This window comes from Lepidochelys kempii, chromosome 1, assembly GCF_965140265.1.
Source record: "Lepidochelys kempii isolate rLepKem1 chromosome 1, rLepKem1.hap2, whole genome shotgun sequence".
NCBI classification, from domain to species: domain Eukaryota; kingdom Metazoa; phylum Chordata; order Testudines; family Cheloniidae; genus Lepidochelys; species Lepidochelys kempii.
This window is the reverse complement of record NC_133256.1, coordinates 342248492-342273941: the sequence shown is the minus strand read 5'-3', so window position 1 is coordinate 342273941 and position 25450 is coordinate 342248492. Positions and strand designations below refer to the sequence as shown.

Below are 25450 nucleotides of genomic sequence, written 5' to 3'. Positions count from 1 at the left end.
GGTCATTTTGATACAGATACCAGCAGTAGATGTCTGAATCCTCTTACAAAATGCATCAAGGCAATGACTCTGCTACTTGCAGCTCTGTTCAGCTGGGAATGCAGCACCGAAATTAAAGTCTGTTTGGGTATTTTGTCAGAATCTACATAAGTAAGAAGGTATTGTAGTCCTGTTACAGAACTAGGCAGAGCACTTACCTCTAATATCCTTGGGTGAGGACACGTTTCCTTATATTAGAGCTTCCCAAATGCAGTCATAACTTTCTTCCTCTAAAAAAGATACAGAAAACTGTCCTGCTTCCCATATAAAGAGTTATTTAAAAATACTGTAGGTCCTTCTTGCAGAAAAAATGGAAATGGCACAATATATTCTATTTTAAACGGTATGTGCCTGTGGATGTACAAAGTTATTTTCCCTGATTTAAGTCGGGCATGACCTGGTTAATGAATATAATTCTGTATAGATATGTTAAGAGTGACTGCTGTGGTGTTCTGTATTTGACTGGAATACTGTCTGGTCCTAAAAAGATTATCTCACCATAAAGCTACAGTTACCTTAAGTCAGGAAGGACATTATGGATTATAGCATGAGCATCAGACCTTTCTGCACCATGCATATCAGACTATACTCTTGGGATACAGAATTGAGTTGCCTGTCCCCTCCATCATGCCACCTTGTGCGTAAAAAAAAAACAAAAACACACACACAAAAACACAACACACCCAGATTATTACACAAGAAGTAATTTTAGCCTCCAGCTTCACTCTCAGTGTAGCATTAGAGTAGTCCAACCAGTTTTAATCACCCATTCCCTTAAAGGAGAGGTAACCTAGTAACCCACAGAATCTTTAGTTAACATATTAATGTATTTATCCACTTTCATGTCCACTCACCAAAAGTCTATTCCCAGAAATACTTGTAAGAGGGCAGAGTTAGTATTGACTTGTCCTGCATGACTAAATTGTTAGAAGCAACTGAGACATGGAGCAAGCCACTTAACCTTTTCCTACCTCCATTTTTACAGTCGGTAACAAGGATAATGCCAATCTTTGAAAGGCACTTGGATCCAGTGATGAAAAGTGCTAAGCGCAAATTATTATCCCCTCTCATCCCCAGGTCCTCTCCAAAAATGATGTGGACAAATTGGAGAGAGTCCAGTGGAAGGCAACGAAAATGATTAGGGGTCTGGGGCACATGACTTACAAGGAGAGGCTGAGGGAACTGGGGTTATTTAGTCTGCAGAAGTGGAGAGAGAGAGGGAATTTGATAGCAGCCTTCAATTACCTGAAGGGGGTTCTAAAGAGGATGGAGCTAGGCTGTTCTCAGTGGTGACAGATGACGGAACAAGAAGCAAGGGTCTCAAGTTGTAGTGGGGAAGGTTTAGGTTGGATATTAGGAAACACTATTTCACCCGGAGGGGGGTGAAACACTGGAATGGGTGACCTAGGGAGGTGGTGGAATCTCCATCCTTAGAGGTTTTTATGCCCGGCTTGACAAAGCCCTGGTTGGGATGATTTAGTTGGGGTTGGTCTTGCTTTGAGCAGGGGGTTGGACTAGATGACCTCCTGAGGTCTCTTCCAACCCTAATATTCTATGACCTACGTGATAACAGCTCAGCAAGTGGGGCAAGGCATATGTTCTTTTTTTCCTTTTTACATTAACATTAGGCATGCTTGAGGCTGCCCAGAGAGACTAGCTTCAGTTTGTAAAATACATCCCAAAGCCATGCCTAGACAAATTCCCACAGCTTTGATAAATGGGCCCAAGCACAAAAGGAAGCTTGAGCAGCCATTAGTAAAAGCAGCAGGTTTTACAACACAAACAGAATCAGCAACCTTCCTGGCTTTCTCATGAGCCAAATTAAATACCAGAAACACCCAGAGCTTCCTCATGAGCAAAACCACCACCACATAAAACATACTGACTTTGCAGGCCGAAACAGGCCCTGAAGCAAAACGGATTACAGCCTCCCAAGAAGCTTACAGGGAATCTCTGCTCCAGAGCCGTAAGAATGATTCAAAGTTACCCTCTGTCACTAGAAGGCATAAACCTTGGGGGTGAAATTGACTAAAGGAATGGGAGGAAGTCCAGGTCTCCCAGAAAACAAAGTACATGTGTTTAATTTAGTGAGTTACTCGCTAGTCAGTTTAAGAAACTGGAAGACTGACTCAGTTTCACTGCCTTATTTAATATCAGAATGATCTCATAGGTCAAAGCCTGAGCTAGACAACTTGCTCTGAGTGAGGGAGGAAGAATCACACTTACCAATGCATTCATTCCAAAAATGTTTCATACATTTCCTGGCAAAATGCATATATCCCTCTGTGGAGAAAGAGGTGGTTAGGGACTATTTAGAAAAGCTGGACGTGCACAAGTCCATGGGGCCGGACGAGTTGCATCCGAGAGTGCTAAAGGAATTGGCGGCTGTGATTGCAGAGCCATTGGCCATTATCTTTGAAAACACGTGGCGAACGGGGGAAGTCCCGGATGACTGGAAAAAGGCTAATGTAGTGCCAATCTTTAAAAAAGGGAAGGAGGAGGATCCTGGGAACTACAGGCCAGTCAGCCTCAACTCAGTCCCTAGAAAAATCATGGAGCAGGTCCTCAAGGAATCAATCCTGAAGCACTTACATGAGAGGAAAGTGATCAGGAACAGTCAGCATGGATTCACCAAGGGAAGGTCATGCCTAACTAATCTAATCGCCTTTTATGATGAGATTACTGGTTCTGTGGATGAAGGGAAAGCAGTGGATATATTGTTTCTTGACTTTAGCAAAGCTTTTGACACGGTCTCCCACAGTATTCTTGTCAGCAAGTTAAAGAAGTATGGGCTGGATGAATGCACTATACGGTGGGTAGAAAGTTGGCTAGATTGTCGGGCTCAACGGGTAGTGATCAATGGCTCCATGTCTAGTTGGCAGCCGGTGTCAAGTGGAGTGCCCCAGGGGTCCGTCCTGGGGCCCGTTTTGTTCAATATCTTCATAAACGATCTGGAGGATGGTGTGGATTGCACTCTCAGCAAATTTGCGGATGATACTAAACTGGGAGGAGTGGTAGATACGCTGGAGGGCAGGGATAGGCTACAGAGGGACCTAGACAAATTGGAGGATTGGGCCAAAAGAAATCTGATGAGGTATCAATAAGGATAAGTGCAGGGTCCTGCACTTAGGACGGAAGAACCCAATGCACAGCTACAGACTAGGGACCGAATGGCTAGGCAGCAGTTCTGCGGAAAAGGACCTAGCGGTGACAGTGGACAAGAAGCTGGATATGAGTCAGCAGTGTGCCCTTGTTGCCAAGAAGGCCAATGGCATTTTGGAATGTATAAGTAGGGGCATAGCAAGCAGATCGAGGGACGTGATCATTCCCCTCTATTCGACATTGGTGAGGCCTCATCTGGAGTACTGTGTCCAGTTTTGGGCCGCACACCACAAGAAGGATGTGGAAAAAATAGAAAGCGTCCAGCGGAGGGCAACAAAAATGATTAGGGGTCTGGAACACATGACTTATGAGGAGAGGCTGAGGGAACTGGGATTATTTAGTCTGCAGAAGAGAAGAATGAGGGGGGATTTGATAGCTGCTTTCAACTACCTGAGAGGTGGTTCCAGAGAGCATGGTTCTAGACTATTCTCAGTGGTAGAAGAGGACAGGACAAGGAGTAATGGTCTCAAGTTGCAGTGGGGGAGGTTTAGGTTGGATATTAGGAAAATCTTTTTCACTAGGAGGGTGGTGAAACACTGGAATGCATTACCTAGGGAGGTGGTAGAATCTCCTTCCTTAGAAGTTTTTAAGGTCAGGCTTGACAAAGCCCTGGCTGGGATGATTTAATTGGGGACTGGTCCTGCTTTGAGCAGGGGGTTGGACTAGATGACCTCCTGAGGTCCCTTCCAACCCTGATATTCTATGATTCTATGATTTGTATTAGCATCACTCCTCCTGCTTTGAAATAAGCATTCAATCTTGAAAACTATATTCTATGGCCACTAGAGTGCGCATCACAGCTTTCGTTTCACATGGTAGTGCTTCTCTCAACACAATCTCTAATGAGGCAAAAAGAAAAGGAGTACTTGTGGCACCTTAAAGACTAACCAATTTGAGCATAAGCTTTCGTGAGCTACAGCTCACTTCATCGGAAATCTAATGAGGCAAACTTATCTTCATAGATCTTCCTCAGATTCTTCTACCTCTCTCCAAGAAGAATGTTTGCCAGCCTCATACAAACGGAGTACTTCCTCTCTGGGGCAATAATTATATATTGGATGACAAAGGTCTAGAACTTTATCAACTCAGGAAACCATAATAAAAATTCATGGTGAACAGGAAAGTTATTTTTAGGGCTGTCAAGCGATTAAAAAAATTAATTGCACTGTTAAACAATAGAATACCGTTTATTTAAATATTTCTGGATGCCTTCTACATTTTCAAATATATTGATTTCAATTACAATACAATACAATACAAAGTGTACAGTGCTCACTTTATTTTTGATTACAAGCACTGTAAAAAAAACAGAAATTTTCAATTCACCTAATACAAGTACTGTAGTTTAATCTCCTTATCATGAAAGTTGAACTTACAAATGTAGAATTATGTACAAAAAACTGCATTCAAAAATAAAACAATGTAAAATTTTAGAGCCTGCAAGTCCACTCAGTCCTAATTCTCGTTCAGACAATCGCTCAGACAAACAAGTCTGTTTACATTTGCAGGAGATAATACTGCCAGGTTCTTGTTTACAGTGTCACCTGACAGTGAGAACAGGCGTTCTCATGGCACTGTTATAGCCGGAATTGCAAGATATTTACAATCTTTATTGCCAGATGCGCGAAAGATTCATATGTCCCTTCATGCTTCGGCCACCATTCCAGGGGACATGCGTCCATGCTGATGACGGGTTCTGCTCAATAAGAATCCAAAGCAGTGCGGACTGACATGTTCATTTTCATTATTTAAGTCAGATTCCACCAGCACAAGATTGATTTTCTTTTTTGGTGGTTCAGGTTCTGTAGTTTCCGCATTGCAGTGTTGCTCTTTTAAGACTTCTGAAAACATGCTCTACCACCTCACCCCTCTCAGATTTTGGAAGGCACTTCAGATTCTTAAACCTTGGGTCAAGTGCTGTAGCTATCTTTAGAAATCTCACATTGGTACCTTCTTTGCATTTTGTGAAATCTACAGTGAAAATGTTCTTAAAATGAACAACTTGCGCTGGGCCATCATCTGATACTTCTATAACAGGAAATATATGGCAGAATGCGGGTAAAACAAAGCAGGGGACATAAAATTCTCCCCCAAGGAGTTCAGTCACAAATTTAATTAACTTTTTTTCCCCAACAAGCGTCATCAGCATGGAAGTATGTCCTCTGGAATGATGGACAAAGCATGAAGGGGCGTACAAATGTTTAGCATATATGGCACGTAAATACCTTGCCATGTTGGCTACAAAAATGCCATGCAAATGCCTGTTTTCACTTTCTGGTGACATTGTAAATAAGAAGAGGACAGCATTATCTCCTGTAAATGTAAACAAACTTGTTTGCCTTAGCGATTGGTTAAACAAGAAGTAGGACTGGGTGGACTTGTAGGCTCTGAAGTTTTACATTGTTTTGTTTGAGTGCAGTTATGTCACACAAAAACATCTACATTTGTAAATTGCACTTTCACAACAAAAAGATCGCACTACAGTACTTGTATGAGGTGAACTGAAAAATGCTATTTCTTATCATTTTTACAGTGCAAATATTTGTAATCAAAAATATACACTTTGATTTCAATTACAACAGAATACAATATATAGGAAAATGTAGAAAAACATCCAAAATATGTAAAATTTTAATTGGTATGCTATTGTTTAACAGTGCAATTAAAACTGCAATTAACAGAGATTAATTTTTTGAGTTAATCCCGTGAGTTAACTGCAATCAATCAACAGCCCTAGTTATTTTGACAGCCCTAGTTGTATTCTGTCCTCATGCCCATGCACCTCAACTTGCTACAGCCTTCAACTCCCTATCTATATGCCCACAACCAATATAGCCACTCTCAGCTCCCCCAGATTTTCAATAATAATCCCACATTCCTCCTTGCCCCTCAAAGGGTATCACACTGTAGCTGGGGGTATGATTTGAAAGCTTTCATGGACATACCCATGGTAGCTTTAATCCAGCTAACCCGCTAAAACTAGTAGTGAGGACGTGGCAGGCAGCATGGTCTTCAGTGCAGGCAGCACAAGTACCTACCCATAGGGGTAAAACAGGCTCGTGCAGCCCGCACTGCCACGTCCTCACTGCTATTTTTAGCAACCTAGTTAGATTAAAGCTAGTGCACGCACAACTACAGAAGCTGCAAACTGCACCCCGACCTGTAGTCCAGATGTACCCAAAGGCTTGGCACCCGTCCCCTCTCCCCACTAACTGTAAGTCACCTTTATTTCACTGTATTAATCGTATGGGTTAGGTAGAGAGAGGGTTAGAAACCATGTTTGTTAGGAGTATTTAAATAAGGAGTTGAGGGCAACATGAAGTCTTTTGACTGGTAACAGCAAGGGTAACCAGCAATTGAAGACAGTGTATTTTATTACATATCAACCTATCAAGATATGGTCACTCAAAACCCTAACCATCCTACTTGCATCCCCCTTTCCTCTACCCTTTGACAGACTAAGTTATTTGTGGCAGGGACTGTACCATTCTTGTGTGTTTACATGGAACCTAACAGGTTTTCTTCCTCCATAGCAATACAAAGTAGCTACAGGGTAGGGATTTGTATATTTATTACAATTAGACAGCCACAGTGAAAAGGTTGTTAAAAGGGGGGAGAGAGAAAAATTGTTCTTAACCTCTGAGAATAGGACAAGAAGCAATGGGCTTAAATTGCAGGTTTACGTTGGACATTAGGAAGTTTTTCCTGTCAGGGTGGTTAAGAACTGGAATAAATTGCCTAGGGAGATTGTGGAATCTCCATCATTGCAGATTTTTAAGAGCAGGTTGGACAAACACCTGTCAGGGATGGTCTAGATAACACTTAGTCCTGCCATGAGTGCAGGGCACTGGACTAGATTACCTCTTGAGGTCCCTTCCAATCCTATGATTAGGCAAGGAGGTTTGGGGATTTCCTCCAATGCTCCCCACTCCCATTCTCCATCCATTGTATTGTAGTTTATATAAACTACCTAAATAATTGAAGCCAGCATGATTATACTGCATTTTGACAAATAAAATATGCAGAATTTTAAAATATTGTGCACCATTTTAAATGTTTTGGTGCAGAATTCCCCGAGGAGTAAGTTCCTAGAAAAGTGGGGCTCATAGCACATGGCCCATCATTTTAAAAAAAATGATTGCTTAAGTTTTAAGATCCCCAGCTCCCTTTCTCAGGAAAAACCCCTGGCTCTTAATTAGAAGGTTCCTAGGTTATCAGTGTGAGTTAGGGACCAGTAATACTTGGCCAGCAAAGGCTGAGACTGCTTCTAGCCTTAAGACCTGCAGCAGGTAGGGGCGAAAAGGGCACCTGTAACACATCCTCCCCCAACCCAAACATCAGCTCACCTATGAAAGAAGTCACTCCTGCATCAACAAAACAAGCAGACTGAAATCTAGAAAAGTGGAGTAGGGCTCCACAGAGGGAAAGCAGAACAACAATCTAGATGCACTAAGAGCAGAGTTTTGTCCAAACACTAATAGAAAAAAATAATATACAAAGGAACCAGATACGTTTGCATATTTATAACTGAGCTGGTATCCACTCAACATAATTAAGTCCCAAAATAAAAATAGGACAGAACTTTCTTCTTAAAGAATAAATGACCATTCACCTGTCTGTACATCAATGACCATCTGATGGCCTCCTCTCATTCCTGGTCTGCTGTCTTCTCCATCACCTAGTTAAAGACAAAGGAAAGATTTTCTATTATACATTATTTTTTAAAAAATTATAATTCATTCATTCATGCCATAAAAGCTGAGTGGAGGCAGCACAACTTAAATAGCCCACAGTCCTTCAAACATTCAAAACATACATAGCAATTATCTGGAGAACAGCATGTTTATACTCAAAGCAACCAAGATGTTTTTTTTTAATTGTCCAATTGCTTTTTGTGTTTATCTTCCAGAGAAAAATCATTGTCATATGTAAATCAGTGAATACAATGCTCTCATTCAGTACATGGAGTCTCTTGCAAGAGGAGACCTTAACAGTCCCTGGATGTGAAAACATATCCTCAGGTCCATAAAAACTGTTGAGCTTAAACCAACCTTTGCAACCCCCAATGCTGGGGACAGCCAAAGGCTAGTTCAGTTCCCAGCATGATAAAGAGCAGCCTCAGAACTGCCTGAAGACAAGTCAGCTAGAATGGCACCTTAAATGCTACTCCACCACCCCAGAAAAGCCATCTTGTATAACTTTTGGTTTAAAGCTACTGTTTTGTGAACGGTTCCTTACTGAACTGTACATTCACATAATTATTTTAGTATCTGAAGATAAATGCATCGTGCCAGAGTGAAAAGTAAATGACATCAGTTGCACCTGTAAAAAGCAGGATTAAGCTGTCCTATAACCTACCTTTTATCACCTTCATGCACTGTATCCACAAATTACTATAGTGGCAGTTACTAATGCATGGGTAATTTTTAACAGTGTTTCCATTTAGACTCTTACCTTTGGTACTTTTGGGGATAATCTGACCCCACCGCGGTTTGTATTCCTGCTGACTGATGTACTGATTGAACAAGCCATCTGCAAACACAGGAAAAACAACTTATTGCTGCATGTAATGTTGGCAGTTACATTATGTTGTAGCAGAAATTTTTCAGATTAAAGTAAGATGCTCTCACTCAAACCTAACTGCTACTCTAGAGCTCTCTTCAAACAACTGTCATATGCATGTCAGTTTCTAATAACATTTTCATAAATCATACCTGATTCAATTTGTATTTTGACAAAATAAAGAGAGTAAACATTAGTCACTATATCAATCAAGAATCAACCTAGCTTGATTGCCATGTCATGCCAGTTATCCATAAATCTGTAGCGTGACAGGTTTTAATTAAGAATGGGTTCTATTTCCGTTATTTAAGCAAGAAGGGAGAAAGTTGCAAGTGCTTATAAATTCAGCCATTTCGGCTCATGTTGAGCTGAAACTGCGTCAGATGGTGTCTCCAGAGCTTCATCTAAGAAAAAAAGGCAAAGGCAGACTGCTGTAAATGCTGAGAAGAAACAGGCACTGGATCAAACTAGAAAAGTAAATTAGTCTTAAATCCCATCTCTCTCCTCGGTTTACCTGAGGGTGTTTTTTGTTGGTGGACTTCCCCCCCCCCCTTCTTTTTGGAGAGGAGGGGGCAGGGACACAAAAATGGGACTGGTCTTTTGGGGCCCTTGATAAAAAGCAAATTTATACAGGGTTAGATTATATACATGCTTCCTGAACCACAGGATGAAGTTTATAAATCTAAACAAAAAAACTTAACACCCACTTAAAGAAAAGGAGTACTTGTGGCACCTTAGAGACTAACCAATTCATTTGAGCATAAGCTTTTGTGAGCTACAGCTCACTTCATCGGATGCATACTGTGGAAAATACAGAAGATGTTTTTATACACACAAACCATGAAAAAATGGGTGTTTATCACTACAAAAGGTTTTCTCCCCCCCACCCTCCACTCTCCTGCTGGTAATAGCTTATCCAAAGTGATCACTCTCCTTACAATGTGTATGATAATCAAGGTGGGCCATTTCCAGCACAAAACCTGGATTTGTGCTGGAAATGGCCCACCTTGATTAGCATACACATTGTAAGGAGAGTGATCACTTTAGATAACCTATTACCAGCAGGAGAGTGTGTGTGTGTGTGTGGGGGGGGGGGGGGGAGAAAACCTTCTGTAGTGATAAACACCCATTTTTTCATGGTTTGTGTGTATAAAAACCATCTTCTGTATTTTCCACAGTATGCATCCGATGAAGTGAGCTGTAGCTCACAAAAGCTTATGCTCAAATAAATTGGTTAGTCTCTAAGGTGCCACAAGTACTCCTTTTCTTTTTGCGAATACAGACTAACATGGCTGTTACTCTAACACTCACTTATTCATCCCTACCCTTTTTTTTTTTTTTTTTTTTTAAAGTGTGGAGACCATCAGTCTGGGGTGGTTGGGGGGGGGTATTTTTCCCTATTCAGGAGCCCAGGCATCTTGGGGTAAGGCAAGGACTTTAGAAGTTATGAACTTAGCTGATAGGCATCCACTTCCTAAAAATACAGCTGTAAATTCAGAAGTGTATTTACCTACCCCAGATGGCTCTAAGTGGAAAAATTAAAATCAAAACTGTATAAGCTCTTAATTATGTGTTGTACATGACAAACTTTCTCCACATCATATTTTTAATTTTTTTCTGGTCTTAATTTGTCAGGACTGAGATCTAGGTTTAATTATATGCTTAATTCTGTAAGTCAATGAGTGCTTCCTGGAAGAGGCTGAGCGGTCTAAGGTTCTGAAGTCTGGTCTCCCCAAACACTACACAGCATTTACAAACTCAAACAAGAGTTACGTTGGTCAATTCTAGCTAGAAAAAAAAAACTTTCAAATGTTTTCAGGCATTTTGATTCGCTCCAGAGATACATGCACAGTATATGTTCTGTTATTTGACGCTAGTAAAAAATTCCACATTAACAGAATCAGACACATTTTACTAGCCACAAACAGGTAGAAAAAAACAACATTCTTTTACGGAACATTAGGATGGTTTGGTCTTCAAGAAAGGAGCTAAACAGCATCATCAATCCCTTTGGCAGCAAACAGATTATTGGACACACAGAACAAGAGGATGAATTGCACCATATGACCTGAAAAGGGTGGTTTTAACTTCTCTCTCATACTCAACGCCCACAGGCTGCACTTGTCAAGACAACAACACTTCTCCCCTGCTGTGCCTTCAGCTTCTTTTAATAATGCTTCTTTTCTTCCATGGGACACTGGTTTGGAGATACTCCAGCTCTCTTCCCAGAAATGTTTCTTTCAGCTGGGAGCAGTTCCACATTCATTCTACTTGTGCTATAAATCAGCAGTGGCTTGTTTTGGAAGCTGAACCACTCACTAGTGGTTTGGCACATAGGCAGAAAGGGGCCTAGGTGGATCTCCTACCGGGTATCTGATCTATTCTCGTACCTTGCTCATAGTTCTTGTTTTATCAGCTAAACTGACCTGACACATCTAAAGAAAGACAACGTACTGCACAGGCCCTGTGAAGGATCAGATCTAGGCCAGATTAGGTTTTTATCATCTGTTTCCAATGAAACAGTAACAGTGGTTTAGAACAATATTTTCAACTCCATTGCACAAACAATTTTTAAGAGCGCTTACTAGTTTTAAAGGAAAATCAATTTCTAGAGCCCATGAGGCCTTTCACATGGGTCAATGCCCACGTCTACTCTACAATTATGTCCAAAGATTATTCATTATGTACCATTATCTATTAACTCCTTTACACCTACACTGTGATGCATTTTGCATACAGTAACATCCAACTCCTAGAGATTACAGGTTAATCATCAGTTAGGTACAATTTACTAATATTAGAGACTTTATTTTGTCAGCCAGTTGAATGTTATGTAGCAAGAGATTTTACAGAATAACCAAATGAAGGGAGTATGCATGGCTTAGTATTGCCCCTCAAAACTGCAGTGCATCTAGAACTTCCAGGAAGATTCAACCATTCCCTTCTTATACACCCTAAGCACTTTGAGCACAGTCAACAAATATTATAAGACTTTTCGCTAGTGACTTAGTGGATGATCAGACATCAGATATTGACATGAAAACAGCCAGATGGAACACCTCCTTGAAAAAAAGTGAAACCAGAACACTACCTGTAGCTTGCACGGAGAAATCTAATCTGTAAGTATGTTTTGCAGTAGTTTCATGCAGTTCCATTAAGAAACTTGGATTCTGCATTTGCTGTACAGGAATATTAACCAGACTTGTCTCTCAGAGTGTAGGCTGTCTGCAAGATGCAGGAATGAATCCAAATGTGAGGTATTTGAGCTATGTCTGAGCACCCAATTGAGATTTAGGGAACCTTTTCTTTTTGAGAGGCAGTCAACCAGTTGTCAGAGTTCAATATGCCCATTTTCTGAGCATAATGCACATGAGTAAGTCCTAAGAATCTGTGGGAAGAGAGTGATTGCCTGCCAAAAAGTTCTCAAAAGAAATTATCCAGTGAGGTAGGGTGGAAGGCATCAGTGTTCAGCACTAGGAATACAAAAAAAAAAAATCTACTTCCACTAAAATTCATTCTCATCCATGCAGACCCATTCTTGCCATCTAATAATATGGTGACCACCTGCAAGAGGTATGGCATGTCACACTTTAAAATCTAGCGTTACAAATATTTGCTCCCTATTTAAGTCAATTTGTGCTAAACTAACTGCGGCATCCGTGTTAAGAAAAATGTAGTGGTGAAATGAAGTTAAGGCCATGAACCTCAAGATCAACATGCAGTCAAAAGTTCATATGCCCAGGTTTAGGCTATGTAATGTCCAGGAGAGTTCAGAGTCTCTGAAAGCCTTGAAAGTTAACTGCGCATTTATATATATATTTCTCTTTACATGTACATTTGCACATCATTGGAAGTATACACAACACTATACTGACCAAAACAGACTTATTTGAAAAGCTAATACACAGGACAAGAGTTCAGGAATGAAAACGCCCCAAATTCTGCGTAAGAAGAAATTACTGTAGAAAGGTTTCACAAAAGTTTTAAGCAGGGAACTTAAGAGTGAGGTGCATGAGAAGGCATTTCAAACACAGAAGACAGCATGAGAGTATAAAAGAGCTTGGTGAGCAGGTGGTGGTAGAAGTCCAGAATGAAACATAGTAGGCCAGAATGAAGTTGTTTGGCCTTGAAGGTCAATGACAGGAAGGATAGTCCAGTGGTTCAGGGCACTAGCCTGGGACCCTGGAAGTACAGATTCAATTCCCTGCTCTGCCAAAGACTTCCTGTGTGACCTCAGGCAAGTCACTTAATGTGCTTCAGGATAATACTACTTCCCCACTTCACAAGGAAGTTATGAGGATAACTACACACAGGTAATGTGGCTACACAAAGAAGGAAAGCTAGATGGAAAGATGGGTGAAAAGTGGGATTGAGGAGCTGCAACCTAATGTGAAAGCCAGGGAAGCCAGCGAAGGGGTTGAGGGATAACGTGGCCAAAGCAACAGAAGGGGAAGCAGTAGAGGATAAGAAGGGAATAATGCAAGTTAAACATTACTGTTGACAACACCAGCAAACCTTCAGTTAACTAGGAGCTTCAATTAGCCAGGTATTGGATATTAGGATTATACCATAAAAGTATTGATATCAGATTTATAATATCCCTTCAGAATCACTGACAGAATGTAGAATAGCATGTGTAAATAAAAATTAATGCTAAGTCATTCAAATAGATTGCTAGTGAAAGGGATAGCTCACTATAGTTTTATAATCTGGAACAAGAACAAAGGACACAAGACCACAACATGCCTAACGCTGCAGGTGTCAAGTTAACTACGGCTATGTCTACACTACCACTTATGTTGGTATAATTTATGTCACTCAGGGGTGTGAATAAGCCACCCCCCTAAGCAACACAGTTACACAGACATAAGGGCCGGTGTGGACAGCACTATGTCAGTGGGAGAGCTTCTCTCATTGATGTAGCTAACACCGCTCGTTGGAAATGGATTAATTAAGTCGACAGGAAAGCTCTCTCTCATCTTAGAGCAATTACACAAGTAGAGAGCTTGCAGTCGCAGAGCTGCATCAGTGCAGCTATGTCACTAAGCTCTCTATAGCAGAGCCATAGCCTAAACGCCAGGTATACACCAGAAACTTTTGCCAACAGTGTCAGTTTACAAGTCCTTAAAAAAAAAAAAAGCAGCAGCAAATTTCTATATTGGCAAAAGCCGTAGCGTAGACGCAGTTATACCAACATAAAAGTGCTTTTCCCAGATTAGTTTATTTTGCTCAAGGAACCAGTATACACTATGTCTAACACTGGGAGCATTTCCCAGTATTGCCATACCAGCAAACCTCTTCTAGTGTAGACCTGGTATAGAGTTAGAGTGCCAGAGTTCTTTTGCACATTGCATAGGTGCAATTGAAGCAAGCAATCAATTGTTCAAGGCCATTGCTCTATGCCAATAGATGTCAGAAGCCAATGCAAACCTGACATTTAAAACTGTGTCAGAAACTAGGCAGGTTAACCGTTCACCACAAAAAGATTATTAAACTGGAAAGCAACAGTGATTTGTTAACCAGTGAAATACAGGATCTAGGAATCGTGTCCTTTGCCAATACTTCTACACTGGATAAGCGGGAGAACACTGCAGCAGTTACAAATCATTTGTTCAAGCAAGAGAAAGTACTCAACACTTCCTAGAAAAAGTACAATCTAGAAGGCTGGAGAAAACAGAGCAGTCCCAGAGGAGTGGAAAACAGCACAGCAAAATCTCACACAGTAAACAGAACATGTTATTTGATATACTTGATTTTTAAAGGAGACACAAACTATGAGGCTATCTTTAGTTACGCTTCTTTTCACTCCCACTATACCCCAGGAACCAATCACTACTTTGATAAAACTGTATTACTGATATTGCCAGCAGGCACACACTCACTTCTGGAAATTGTGTTTATTAGCAGCAGGAGAGTTTAGCCCAGAAAGACTAAACTCTGGGCCCGACTTGCCATCATGCTACGTTGCTATTATGCCACTGAAGTCAAAGGAGTTACTCAAAGATTCTCTTTTATTATGCCAGTAGGAGTTTCACCTAGACCAGAGGTGGGCACACTTTGGCCCAAGGGCCACATCGGGGTGCAAAATTGTATGAAGGGGCAGGTAGGGAAGGCTGTGACTCCCAAACAGCCTGGCCCACGCCCCCTATTTGCCCCCTCCCACTTCCCACCCCTTGACTGCCTCCCCCAGAATCCCTGACCCATTCAACCCCCCCAACTCCTTGTCCCCTGACTGACCGCTCCCAGGACCCTCTGCCCCAATCCACCTCCCCCAGGACCCCACTCGCTATCCAACCCCTCTGCTCCCTGTCCCCTAGCCACACCTCCACCCCTGACAAACCTGCCCAGGACTCCCACACCCTATCCAACCCCCCTGTTCTCCAACTGCCCAACCCCCAGAACCTCTGCCCGATCCAACTGCCCCCGGGATCCTCTACCCCTTATCCACCCTGCCCCCCTTACCATGCAGCTCAGAGCTCACAGCCCCGGGACCCAGACAGAGCCAGCCGCACTGTCCACAGGGCAAGCTGAGGCTCTGGGGGAAGGGGGACTATGGGGGAGGGGCCAGGGGCTAGCCTCCCCAGCCAGGAGCTCAAGGGTCAGGCAAGGTCAGTCTTGCGGGCCGGATGTGGCCCACGGGCCATAGTTTCCCCACCTCTGACCTAGAGAGAGCAAATGAACATAGAGCACAATACTGAGAGTCAGGAACTGCTGAGTTTTAACCATGGCTGTGCTCCAAGCTTACTGTGTGGGGAAAAGACACTTCAACTCTGCTACTCAAGCTCCCTCTGCACTCTAAATAAAGCGCTAAATAAGGGTTTATCTTAAATTTATTTACAATGAACCTAGCCACTGGGCCTCTGCTCCAAAAGTCAGAGCCTTTCTCCCGCACCTACCTCAGTGTCCTCCTGTAAGCTCCTATTACAAGGCATATTGTCCCTACTCCCATTCACAAAGCCACTAGCCTAATTCAAATCCCTCCTAAAATATTATTTCTGCTGTGTTGCCCAACTAGGTGGGTTTAAAAAGAACAATCCACTAAATTTAACAAAATTTATCATAATGAAGAGATGGCCTTGCTAATTGGTGAGTCTTACTGAAATTTTGTCCTTCTCTTACACTCCTCCCAACTTCTCTTATTTATTACATTCTCTTTTAGTGTTGTCTGACTTTAGGTTGTCAGCTATCTGGGTCACAGACCTTGTCTTCACTTGTTCCTGGAAGCACCTTTTAAACTCTTGGGGGGTAGGGGCTTCAAAGTAATAGAATGAAAAGGGAAAATGTTAGTACATCTTGTCAATCTTTACTAACTCTTCTCATGCAGAGTATAATCATGTGTCCAGCAAGAGTTTACAAGGCATCATGCTTCAGATACTAATAGCTCCCCTTACATAATGCAAAACAAAAAGCTATCACAATACAGCTGTGTACATTTTAATGTACATTATGGAAAGAGTTTATACATCAATAGGCTTTCTAGCCAAGATGCTGCTTTGGAGTCACTTACCATTTACAGCTTTTTCTATCAGTTCTTCACAAGCATCAAAGTCTCCTTTCAGCACTAGTTTGTCATGCAGATCTGTCAGCATTGGGTGCTCTAGCGCAATCTTGGTTTTCTTCTGCAGTGATTCAAAAGCCTCAGTGTAGTTGTGCTGGCGAAAATGCTTTAGACATAGACGAATGGCTTCCTGTTCACGGTACTACTGGAACACAAGAAAACCTATGAGAAGGGTAGATTTCCCTGGCTGGCACCAGCAGGAATTTCTCACAAATTTGTTGGGATGACAGGAAAGTGGAAGCTCTCATACATGTTGCACAGGTTAACTGTTCATAGCCTACAAAGCTATACTAAACGTAATACACTTTCCATGGCATCTGTCTCCCAATGAGATGAGACAAAATGATGTGCTATTTCTTTCTTTAAGATGATTTAATTTGATACAGTTACAAGATGTGATTGCACACTTCACCAAAAAACCAAATCTTTAAAATCACTGCCATTCCTTTATCATCTCTTTGGTCTTGCTGCTACTGAATTCTACATGAAAATGGAAAAAAGTGGGAAAAAACCCTTCACTCCCAAAGTTATGTGAGCATCAAATTATAACACAAAATACTTTAGAACAGTAAGTAGGTCACAGCTTCTCTAAGTGAAAAAACATAAGGAAAAAGAGTATTAAACAGAATATACACTATATACACACACACACACAATGACCATTAACCACCATTACTTGAAAACAAAGACAGAGAGCATGAAAACCCATAGCCTCAAAAGCCCAGCTGTCTTGCATAACTGTATTTGGAAAAAACTGGTGTACATGTCAAAACTAGCACTGCAGGCTATTCCCTCACACCAACCCCCTCATCTCATCCCCCAGTATATCAATGCTGCCCACCTGCCATCCAAGAGTGCAGGATTTTGACAATAAGGCCTGGAGGAGATCCAGTGAGTTACAGTACTCAAAACTCAAAAGACAGCATACAGCATCTGAAAAAGCTACCGTTTTAGTTGTCAGAGAGAGGGAAGATCATCATCATTAGGGCTGACAAGCTATTAAAAAAAGAATCGCGATTAATCGCACTGTTAAATAGAATACTACTTATATAAAAAAAGTTATGTTTTCCACATTTTTAAATATATTGATTACAATTACAACACAGAATACAAAATGGACATTACTTTATATTATAAATATTTGCACTGTAAAAATAAAAATAGTATTTTTTAATTCACTTAGGTACTGTAGTGCAATCTCTATCATGAAAGTTGAACTTACAAAAGTAGAATTATGTACAAAACCGCATTCAAAAATAAAACAAATGTAAAACTTTAGAGCTTACAAGTCCATTCAGTCCTACTTCTTGTTCAGACAATTGCTCAAATAAGTTTGTTTACATTTGCAGAAGATAATGCTGCCTGCTTCTTGTTTACAATGTTACCTGAACATGAGAACAGGCGTTTGCATGGCAATGTTGTAGCCAGAATCGCAAGATATTTAAATGCCAGATGTGCTAAAGATTCATATGTCCCTTCATGCTTCAACCACCATTCCAGGAGACATGGGTCCATGCTGATGACTGGTTCTGCTCAATAAGAATCCAAAGCAGCGCGGACTGACATGTTCATTTTCGTTATCTGAGTCAGATTCTACCAGCAGAAGGTTGATTTTCTTTTTTGGTGGTTTGGGTTCTGTAGTTTCCGCATCGGAGTATTGCTCTTTGAAGACTCCTGAAAGCATGCTCTACACCTTGTCCCTCTCAGGTTTTGGAAGGCACTTCCGATTCTTGGGTCGAATGCTGTAGCTATCTTTAGAAATCTCACATTGGTACCTTCTTTGCGTTGTGTCAAGTCTGCAGAGAATGTATTCTTAAAACGAACAACATGCTGGGTCATCTGAGACTGCTATAACATGAAATATATGGCAGAATGCAGATAAAACAGAGTAGGAGACATACAATTCTCCCTCAAAGAGTTCAGCCACAAATTTAATTAACACTTTTTTGTTTTTAAAAAACAAGTGTCATCGCATGGAAGCATGTCCTCTGGAATGGTGCCCAAAGCATTAAGGGGCATATGAATGTTTAGCATATCTGGCACGTAAATACCTTGTAATGTTGGCTACAAAAGTGCCAAGCGAACATCTGCTCTCACTTTCAGGTGACACTGTAAATAAAAAGCGGGCAGTATTATCTCCCGTAAATGTAAACAAACTTGTTTCTCTTAGCGATTGGCTGAACAAGAAGTAGAACTGAGTGGACTTATAGGTTCTGAAGTTTTATATTGTTTTGTTTTTGAGTGCAGTTATGTAACAAAAATCTACATTTGTAAGTTACACTTTTACGATAGAGAGATTGTGCTACGGTACTTGTATGAGGTGAATTGAAAAATACTATTTATTTTGTTTATCATTTTTACAGTGCAACTATCTGTAATAAAAAATAATATAAAGTGAGCACTGTACCATTTGTATTCTGTGTTGTAACTTAAATCAATATATGTGAAAATGTAGAAAAACATCCAAAATATTTAATTAATTTCAATTGCTATTCTATTGTTTAATAGTGTGATTAAAACTGCAATTAATCACGATTAATTTTTTTTGAGTTAATCACTTGAGTTAATTGCGATCAACCAACAGCCCTAATTATCATCAGCTTTAAATATGCTAACAGCAATAATTAGATGGAAGGAATTTAGGGAGACATTTTCCAAAGTGTGTAAACAATTTAGCACACCCACTTTCAATGAAACTTGTGCTCCCATATCTCCTTAATGAGATTACAAGTTTGGTTGCAAGGCATCTGACTAAGTACCACATGAAATTTTGATTAATAAAATAGAATACAAAATTAACATGGCACACATGAAGTGGATTAAAATATGGCTAATTAATAGGTCTCAAAATTTAACTATAAATGAGGAATCATCATAAAAAACAAGTGCGTTTCTAGTGGGATCCTGTAGGGATCAGTTCTTGTCCCTACACTATTTAACACAACCTGGAAGAAAAAAATCAGAGAAAGTTTGCAGATGACACAAAAATTGGGGGAGTAGTAAATAGTGAAGAGAACAGATCTCTGATAAAGAGCAATATGGCTCACTTAGTAGCAGGGCACAAGCAAACAATGCACGTTTCAATATGGCTAAATGTAAAAGTATACATCTAGGAACAAGAACATATGCTATACTTACAAGATGGGGGATTCTATCCTGGGAAGCAGTGACTTTTGAAAGATTTGAGAGTTGTGGTGGATAATCAGCTGAACATGAGCTCATAGTGTGATGCTGTGACTAAAGACCTAATGAAATCTTTGGATGCATAAACAGGGGGATCTCAAGTAGGAGTAGAAAGGTTATTTTGGCTCTGTATTTGGCAATGGTGCAACTGCTGCTGGAATACTGTGTCCAGTTTTGGTGCCCACATTTCCAGAAGGATGCTGATAAATCAGAGAGGGTTTAGAGAATTAAAATGATTAAGGGACTGGAGAACATGCTTTACAGTGAGACCCAAGGGGAACAGTCTAACTTAAAAAGAAGGATAAGTAGTGATTTAATCACCATCTATATGTGCCTTTATGGTGAACAAATATTTAATAACGGGCTCTTCAACCAAGCAGAGAAAAGTAGAACATGAGCCAATGGCTAGAAGTTGAAATTAGACCAATTCAGATTACAAATAAGGTGTGATTTTTTTTTTTAAACTTGGTGATTAATTATTGGAACAATTTACCAAGGGTCACAGTGGGCCCTCCACCACTGGATTTATTTATTTTTAATTCCAACTTAAATTACAGGTATGCTCTTGTTCAAAAAGTAATTTTGGTGAAGTCCTATGGCCTGAGTTATACAGGTCAGACTAGATCACAATTGTTCCTTCTTACCTTGAAAGCTATGAATAAATCACATAGGCACTTTTGAAATATAGCTGAATGTAAGAAAAAACAACATAGAATCATAGAACATTAGGGTTGGAAGAGACCTCACGAGGTCATCTAGTCCAACCCCAGGCCCAACCACAACTAAACCATCAACTTAAAAACCTTGAAGGATGGAGATTCCACCACTTCCCTAGGTAACCCATTTCAATGCTTCACCACCCTCCTAGTGAAACAGTTTTTCCCTAATATCCAACCTAGACCTCCCCCACTGAACTTGAGACCGCTGTTCCTTGTTCTGTCATCTGCCACCACTGAGAACAGCTGAGCTCCATCCTCTTTGGAACCCCCCCACCCTTCAGGTAGTTGAAGGCTGCTATCAAATCCCACCTCACTCTTCTCTTCTGCAGACTAAATAACCCCAGTTCCCTCAGCCTCTTCTCATAAGTCATGTGCCCCAGACCCCTAATCATTTTTGTTGCCCTCCGCTGGACTCTCTCCAATTTGTCCACATCCTTTCTGTAGTGGAGGGCCCAAAACTGGACGCAATACTCCAGATGTGGCCTCATCAGTGCCAAACAGACGGGAATAATCACTTCCCTCGATGTGCTGGCAATATGCCGTTGGCCTTCTTGGCAACAAGGGCACACTGTTGACTCATATCCAGCTTCTCGTCCACTGTAATCCCCAGGCCTTTTCTACAGAACTGCTGCTTAGCCAGTCGGTCCCCAGCTTGTAGCAGAGCATGCGATTCTTCCATCCTAAGTGCAGGACTCTGCACCTGTCCTTGTTGAACCTCATCAGATTTATTTTAGCCCAATCCTCCAATTTGTCTAGTTCACTCTGGACACTATCCCAAAGCTCCAGCGTATCTACCTCTCCCCCCAGCTTAGTGTCATTCACAAACTTACTGAGGGTGCAATCCATCCCATCATCCAGATCATTAATGAAGATGTTGAACAAAACCAGCCCCAGAACAGACCCTTGGGGCACTCCGCTTGATACCAACTAGACATCGAGCCGCTGATCACTGCCCGTTGAGCCCAATGATCTAGCCAGCTTTCTATCCACCTTATAGACCATTCATCCAATCCATTCTTTTTGTACTTGCTGACAAGAACAACACTGTGGGAGACCGTATCAAAGCTTTGCTAAAGCTGAGATATATCATGTCCACTGCTATCCACAGAGCCATTTATCTCATCGTAGAAGGCAATCAGGTTGGTCAGGCATGACTTGCCCTTGGTGAATCCATGTTGACCTTTCCTGATCACCTTCCTCTCCTCCAAGTGCTATATATACACACACCATATAACATCTTGGTTTCTAAGAGTTAAAGTTAGAACTTTAGAAGTGTTCACTTGTACATCAGTAAAATCTACCGAGTTTTAAGGTGAAACCAATATAGAAAAGTCCTAAATTATTAAGTGATGGAAGTATAAAAAAGCAGACTGGAGCACATTCAACTCCCTAGTTTAGTCATAAGGCCAAATTCAACCGTGGTGTAACTCCACTGAGGGCATTAATACATTTGATGTATTCAGTCCATAAAGTTTGAAATTAATGTTGCTAGTTTTGACGGTCAATATTTACAGTGAAATGCTCCTATGAGCATAAATGGTTATTTTAAAACACCAAGCAGAGGTCCAGCACAGCTTTTATTGAGAAAAGCTATGAATACACTACACACTTTATATATTTCATTATCTCCCGCCCTTCATATGTTGCTCATCTTCTTAGACTGCAAGATCTTTTATACACAGACAGTGAGCACATCTTCGCTGGTACAGCTTCTAGTACAACAGGGCCCCATTCCTGGTTGGGGCTTTTGGGTACTATTATGAAGACCCTGTTTAACTTGCAGTATTTGTGGAAATTGTGGATTCTGCAATATTAAGCTTCCATCGCAATGTTGACAGTGGGGGCCCTCACTCTCAGCCCTGGACAGCCAACAGCAGAAAACTGCAGAAAAGTAATAATGGACTTTATTACTGCAAATAAAGCAGGTCCATTAAGGTCCATTATTACTTTTCTGAAATTTTCTGTGGCTTGTCTGCAACTCAGCTGCACATTTTTTTTTTGACAATCATCCCACAATTCAAGTGGCGCCTTAATCACGATATGAATGCTAGAGACTAATTTAAATTGGTTAGTCTCTAAGGTGCCACAAGTACTCCTTTTCTTTATATAATTGTCAAGGTCCAAGTAGACAACCCAGAGTATAGCTGTAGACTGGCTTTTAACAAACGTCTCATAATTTACAGACCAGGATAGGAAGGCAAAAAAAGAAATCATGTTAAACAGTCCATTGCAGCTAACCTTAAAGTTTAAGTAGTATCAAAAGTGTTCTACTATTCACTAGCAAATGCAGGAATGAGAACAGGAAATATAGTCAAGCAAAAGCAATCTAGAAAAATGCTCTGATGTTGATGAGTGTGGCTAATTGAAGTAGGAAATGTGGAGAGGAGTTTCACTTTTTTTTTTTTTTTTTTTAAATAAAACTTCATTTAGAGTCCATAAAAGTAACAGGGTTTGAGGCTGACCTATCAAAGTAAAGTATTATAAAGATGTAATGACAACACTGAGAATTCAAGAACCTAGTGACGGGAAGAATGACAGATGAAAGGGGAGGTGAAAAGTTGCATGGATTACTATTTGGATTGACCATTATCAACCATTATTGTTTCCGAGAAGAGAGACCGTGTGTGCACAAGTTCATGCACAAGCACATACTTTGTTGATGTTTTCTATATAAACTGCTCTCTTGTACACAACGATCACATCTCACCATACTGACAAAAGTGTGTATGAAAACGTGTACATCTACATACACGCACTTGTCTTGGTCAGTATGACAAGATTTGAAATTACTCTATAATAGAGCACTTTACATGGAAATGTAAGTTGAAAACCACCACCAAAGATCTTTATGTGTTTAAGCTTGAGTGTTTTGTCCTGGAACAACAACTTTTACTGTGGTTTGTGTTATAGCAGTGCCCTAGAACAGATCACGTAGTCCCTCTCCCACCACGCTGAAGCCTATGCCTACAATTATCCTGGCATGTGTAAAGCCATGAAAACCAACTAGTCCATTTACTTCAAATAACCAAGTGTTCAAGTTTATACAACACCCTTTAAAGAAAGGGTAATATAGGACAAAAAGTCTGAAATCAAGCTTCCGCACTTGCCTTTAAAAATAAATAAATAAATAAATAAAAATAAATAAAAATAATAATGTCTGTTTAAACAGTTGATACCTGCGGAACAGAACAGAAATAGTGCAATTCCACAAGAGTAAATTTTACAGTGTTTTGAGATTACACCACTCTCAAAGCAAACAGTCATTTATAATGCAGGCCTACCTTGCTGTACCAGTTGAGGCAGGGTTGGACCACATCTGGATCATCAATGCCATTAAGTTCAACATACCAGATACTAAAATTGAAGCTGGGCCCCCATGATAACAGTGGAACTGGAGGGGTAGAGGGTGGGGAAAAAAAGAAAGATACATAAATGTCAAATACTTGTTAGATTATTGATCAAACCTACAACACTATTCAAAAGAATGCATTTTTAGCTCAAAGAGAATAATGATTTAACAAGAATAAAATTCTCTTCCTTTACACACACATTTTTGGTTATTGATTTTCTGTAAGGTTAGAAAAATTACCAGCCATACATCATATTAATCTGTGGCTCAGAACAGCTTGCAGTGGGGAAAAAAGATGAAGACAGCAGCTCTTTACAGACTAGACGCTTGTACACAGGTAGACAAAAGTAGGGTCAGAATGCTGGAATCTGAATACAATAGCTCAAATGGCCAGTGGGTTTTGACACCGATGGACATTACCTGGGCAAACTGAGGGCAGTACGGGATACTTAAAGTATGTGGTTTATTTCATTTTTACCAGCAGTAGAACCACCACCCCCTGGTTAAGAAAGAGGATATCAAGTTTGGTTATTTTTTACTTTACATGATTTGCAACAACCTCTTGGAAGCTTGGAGGCGGGGTGGGGTGCTTTTTCCAGGTTCACAACTTTCATCCATACTATATTTCTATCTAATTGCATGTGAAACCAATTTGGCTTTCTGGCAGTTTTACTTCCACAATTGTGTACCTCTCTCCCTAAAACTCCCCCCATCAAATACTATTATTCTCTCCCACCCCATTTCGAACATCAAGGACATCAGGTTAGCTGGCAGCCTGCTTAGAGCTCCCCTTGTGCCCTCACTCCAAGTTTGGGCAAACACACTGTAGTGACATAACTTCACTGCATTTGGCTTTTCCCTCAACAGCAGGCAGCACTAGTAAGAACTACCACCACAGCAGGTCTATACCATGGCATACTCCTGGGGGAATTCTGTGCCACTGTGCAATGCAGAATTTGTGCAGAGTTCCAGGTTTCCCCTGCAGAATGGGGGCTGCAGAGCTGCTGAGCACCACTAAGGGACACTGGACTCTAGAGCCCAGCTTGCAGTGAGCAGACTGCGCAGCCCAGTAGGGATGGAGGCTCTGCATGCTCTGGCTACCCAGCTTGATCCTCCTACTCCCAGGGACAGGAGAGGATCTGGGAGACCCAGCTAGGGCAAAGGGTGAGGAAGGGCAGAGTTGCACCACACGACATACCCCAGCGGGAGAGTAAAGAAGATGCAGGGAGTAAAGGCTCTGAGGGTGCAGGTGCCTGGCCAAGAGAGTGCGCTGCAATTGGGCTCTGGGGGGATGGAAGGGTGCCATGTGGCTGGGCTCTGGGGATAGGGGAAATGCAGATGGCTGGGCTCTGGGGGTGCCACACAACCCCCTCCAAAAACCCCTAACTGGGTTGTCATAAGGGTTTCTTTAACTCTACTCCTGGGGAAATCTTTTTTGTTACCTGTATTGTTGACATACTTGTTGCAACATATTTTGAAATAAATTACCAAAAATAATTGAATGGAGTGTATATTGTGTTATTTTGACATATAAAGAATTCTAAATTTTCTGCACAGAATTTTTAATTTTTTGTTGCAGAATTCCCCCAAAAGTACACTGTGTTCAAGCCCACAGCAGCAGAGAGCTGCTAATGAAGGTTAAGGAATAAATAGTACACACATTTAGAAAATGTGAAGCACTACACGAACAGTTACGGAACATGGAGAACGTCCTCCTTAATTTTCAAGGTACAATAAGATAGCTTTGGGGCCTAAACTATTTGATACTATCCCTTTAAAAGTGGAAAGAGCTATTAAAATGTTACACTTTAAGGAAAAGTGACATGTTTTCTCTTAGGAAGAGCAAAGGATGCCAAAATCCAGGGCAAAATTTGAACA

At 40.9% G+C, this 25450-nt stretch overlaps 1 protein-coding gene across 6 annotated transcripts in view; it reads right to left on the bottom strand.

The window, feature by feature from the left end:
* Positions 1-25450, bottom strand: part of MKLN1 (muskelin 1) — a 180647-nt gene that overhangs the window by 92600 nt on the left and 62597 nt on the right. For all 6 annotated transcript variants that reach the window (XM_073328850.1, XM_073328852.1, XM_073328854.1 and 3 more), the window contains 4 exons: positions 23505-23614; positions 16271-16463; positions 8656-8733; positions 7814-7879 (listed from right to left, as the gene is read on the bottom strand). In XM_073328850.1, coding sequence (XP_073184951.1) covers positions 7814-7879; positions 8656-8733; positions 16271-16463; positions 23505-23614 — 447 coding nt within the window. The remainder of the gene's footprint in view (positions 1-7813; positions 7880-8655; positions 8734-16270; positions 16464-23504; positions 23615-25450) is intronic.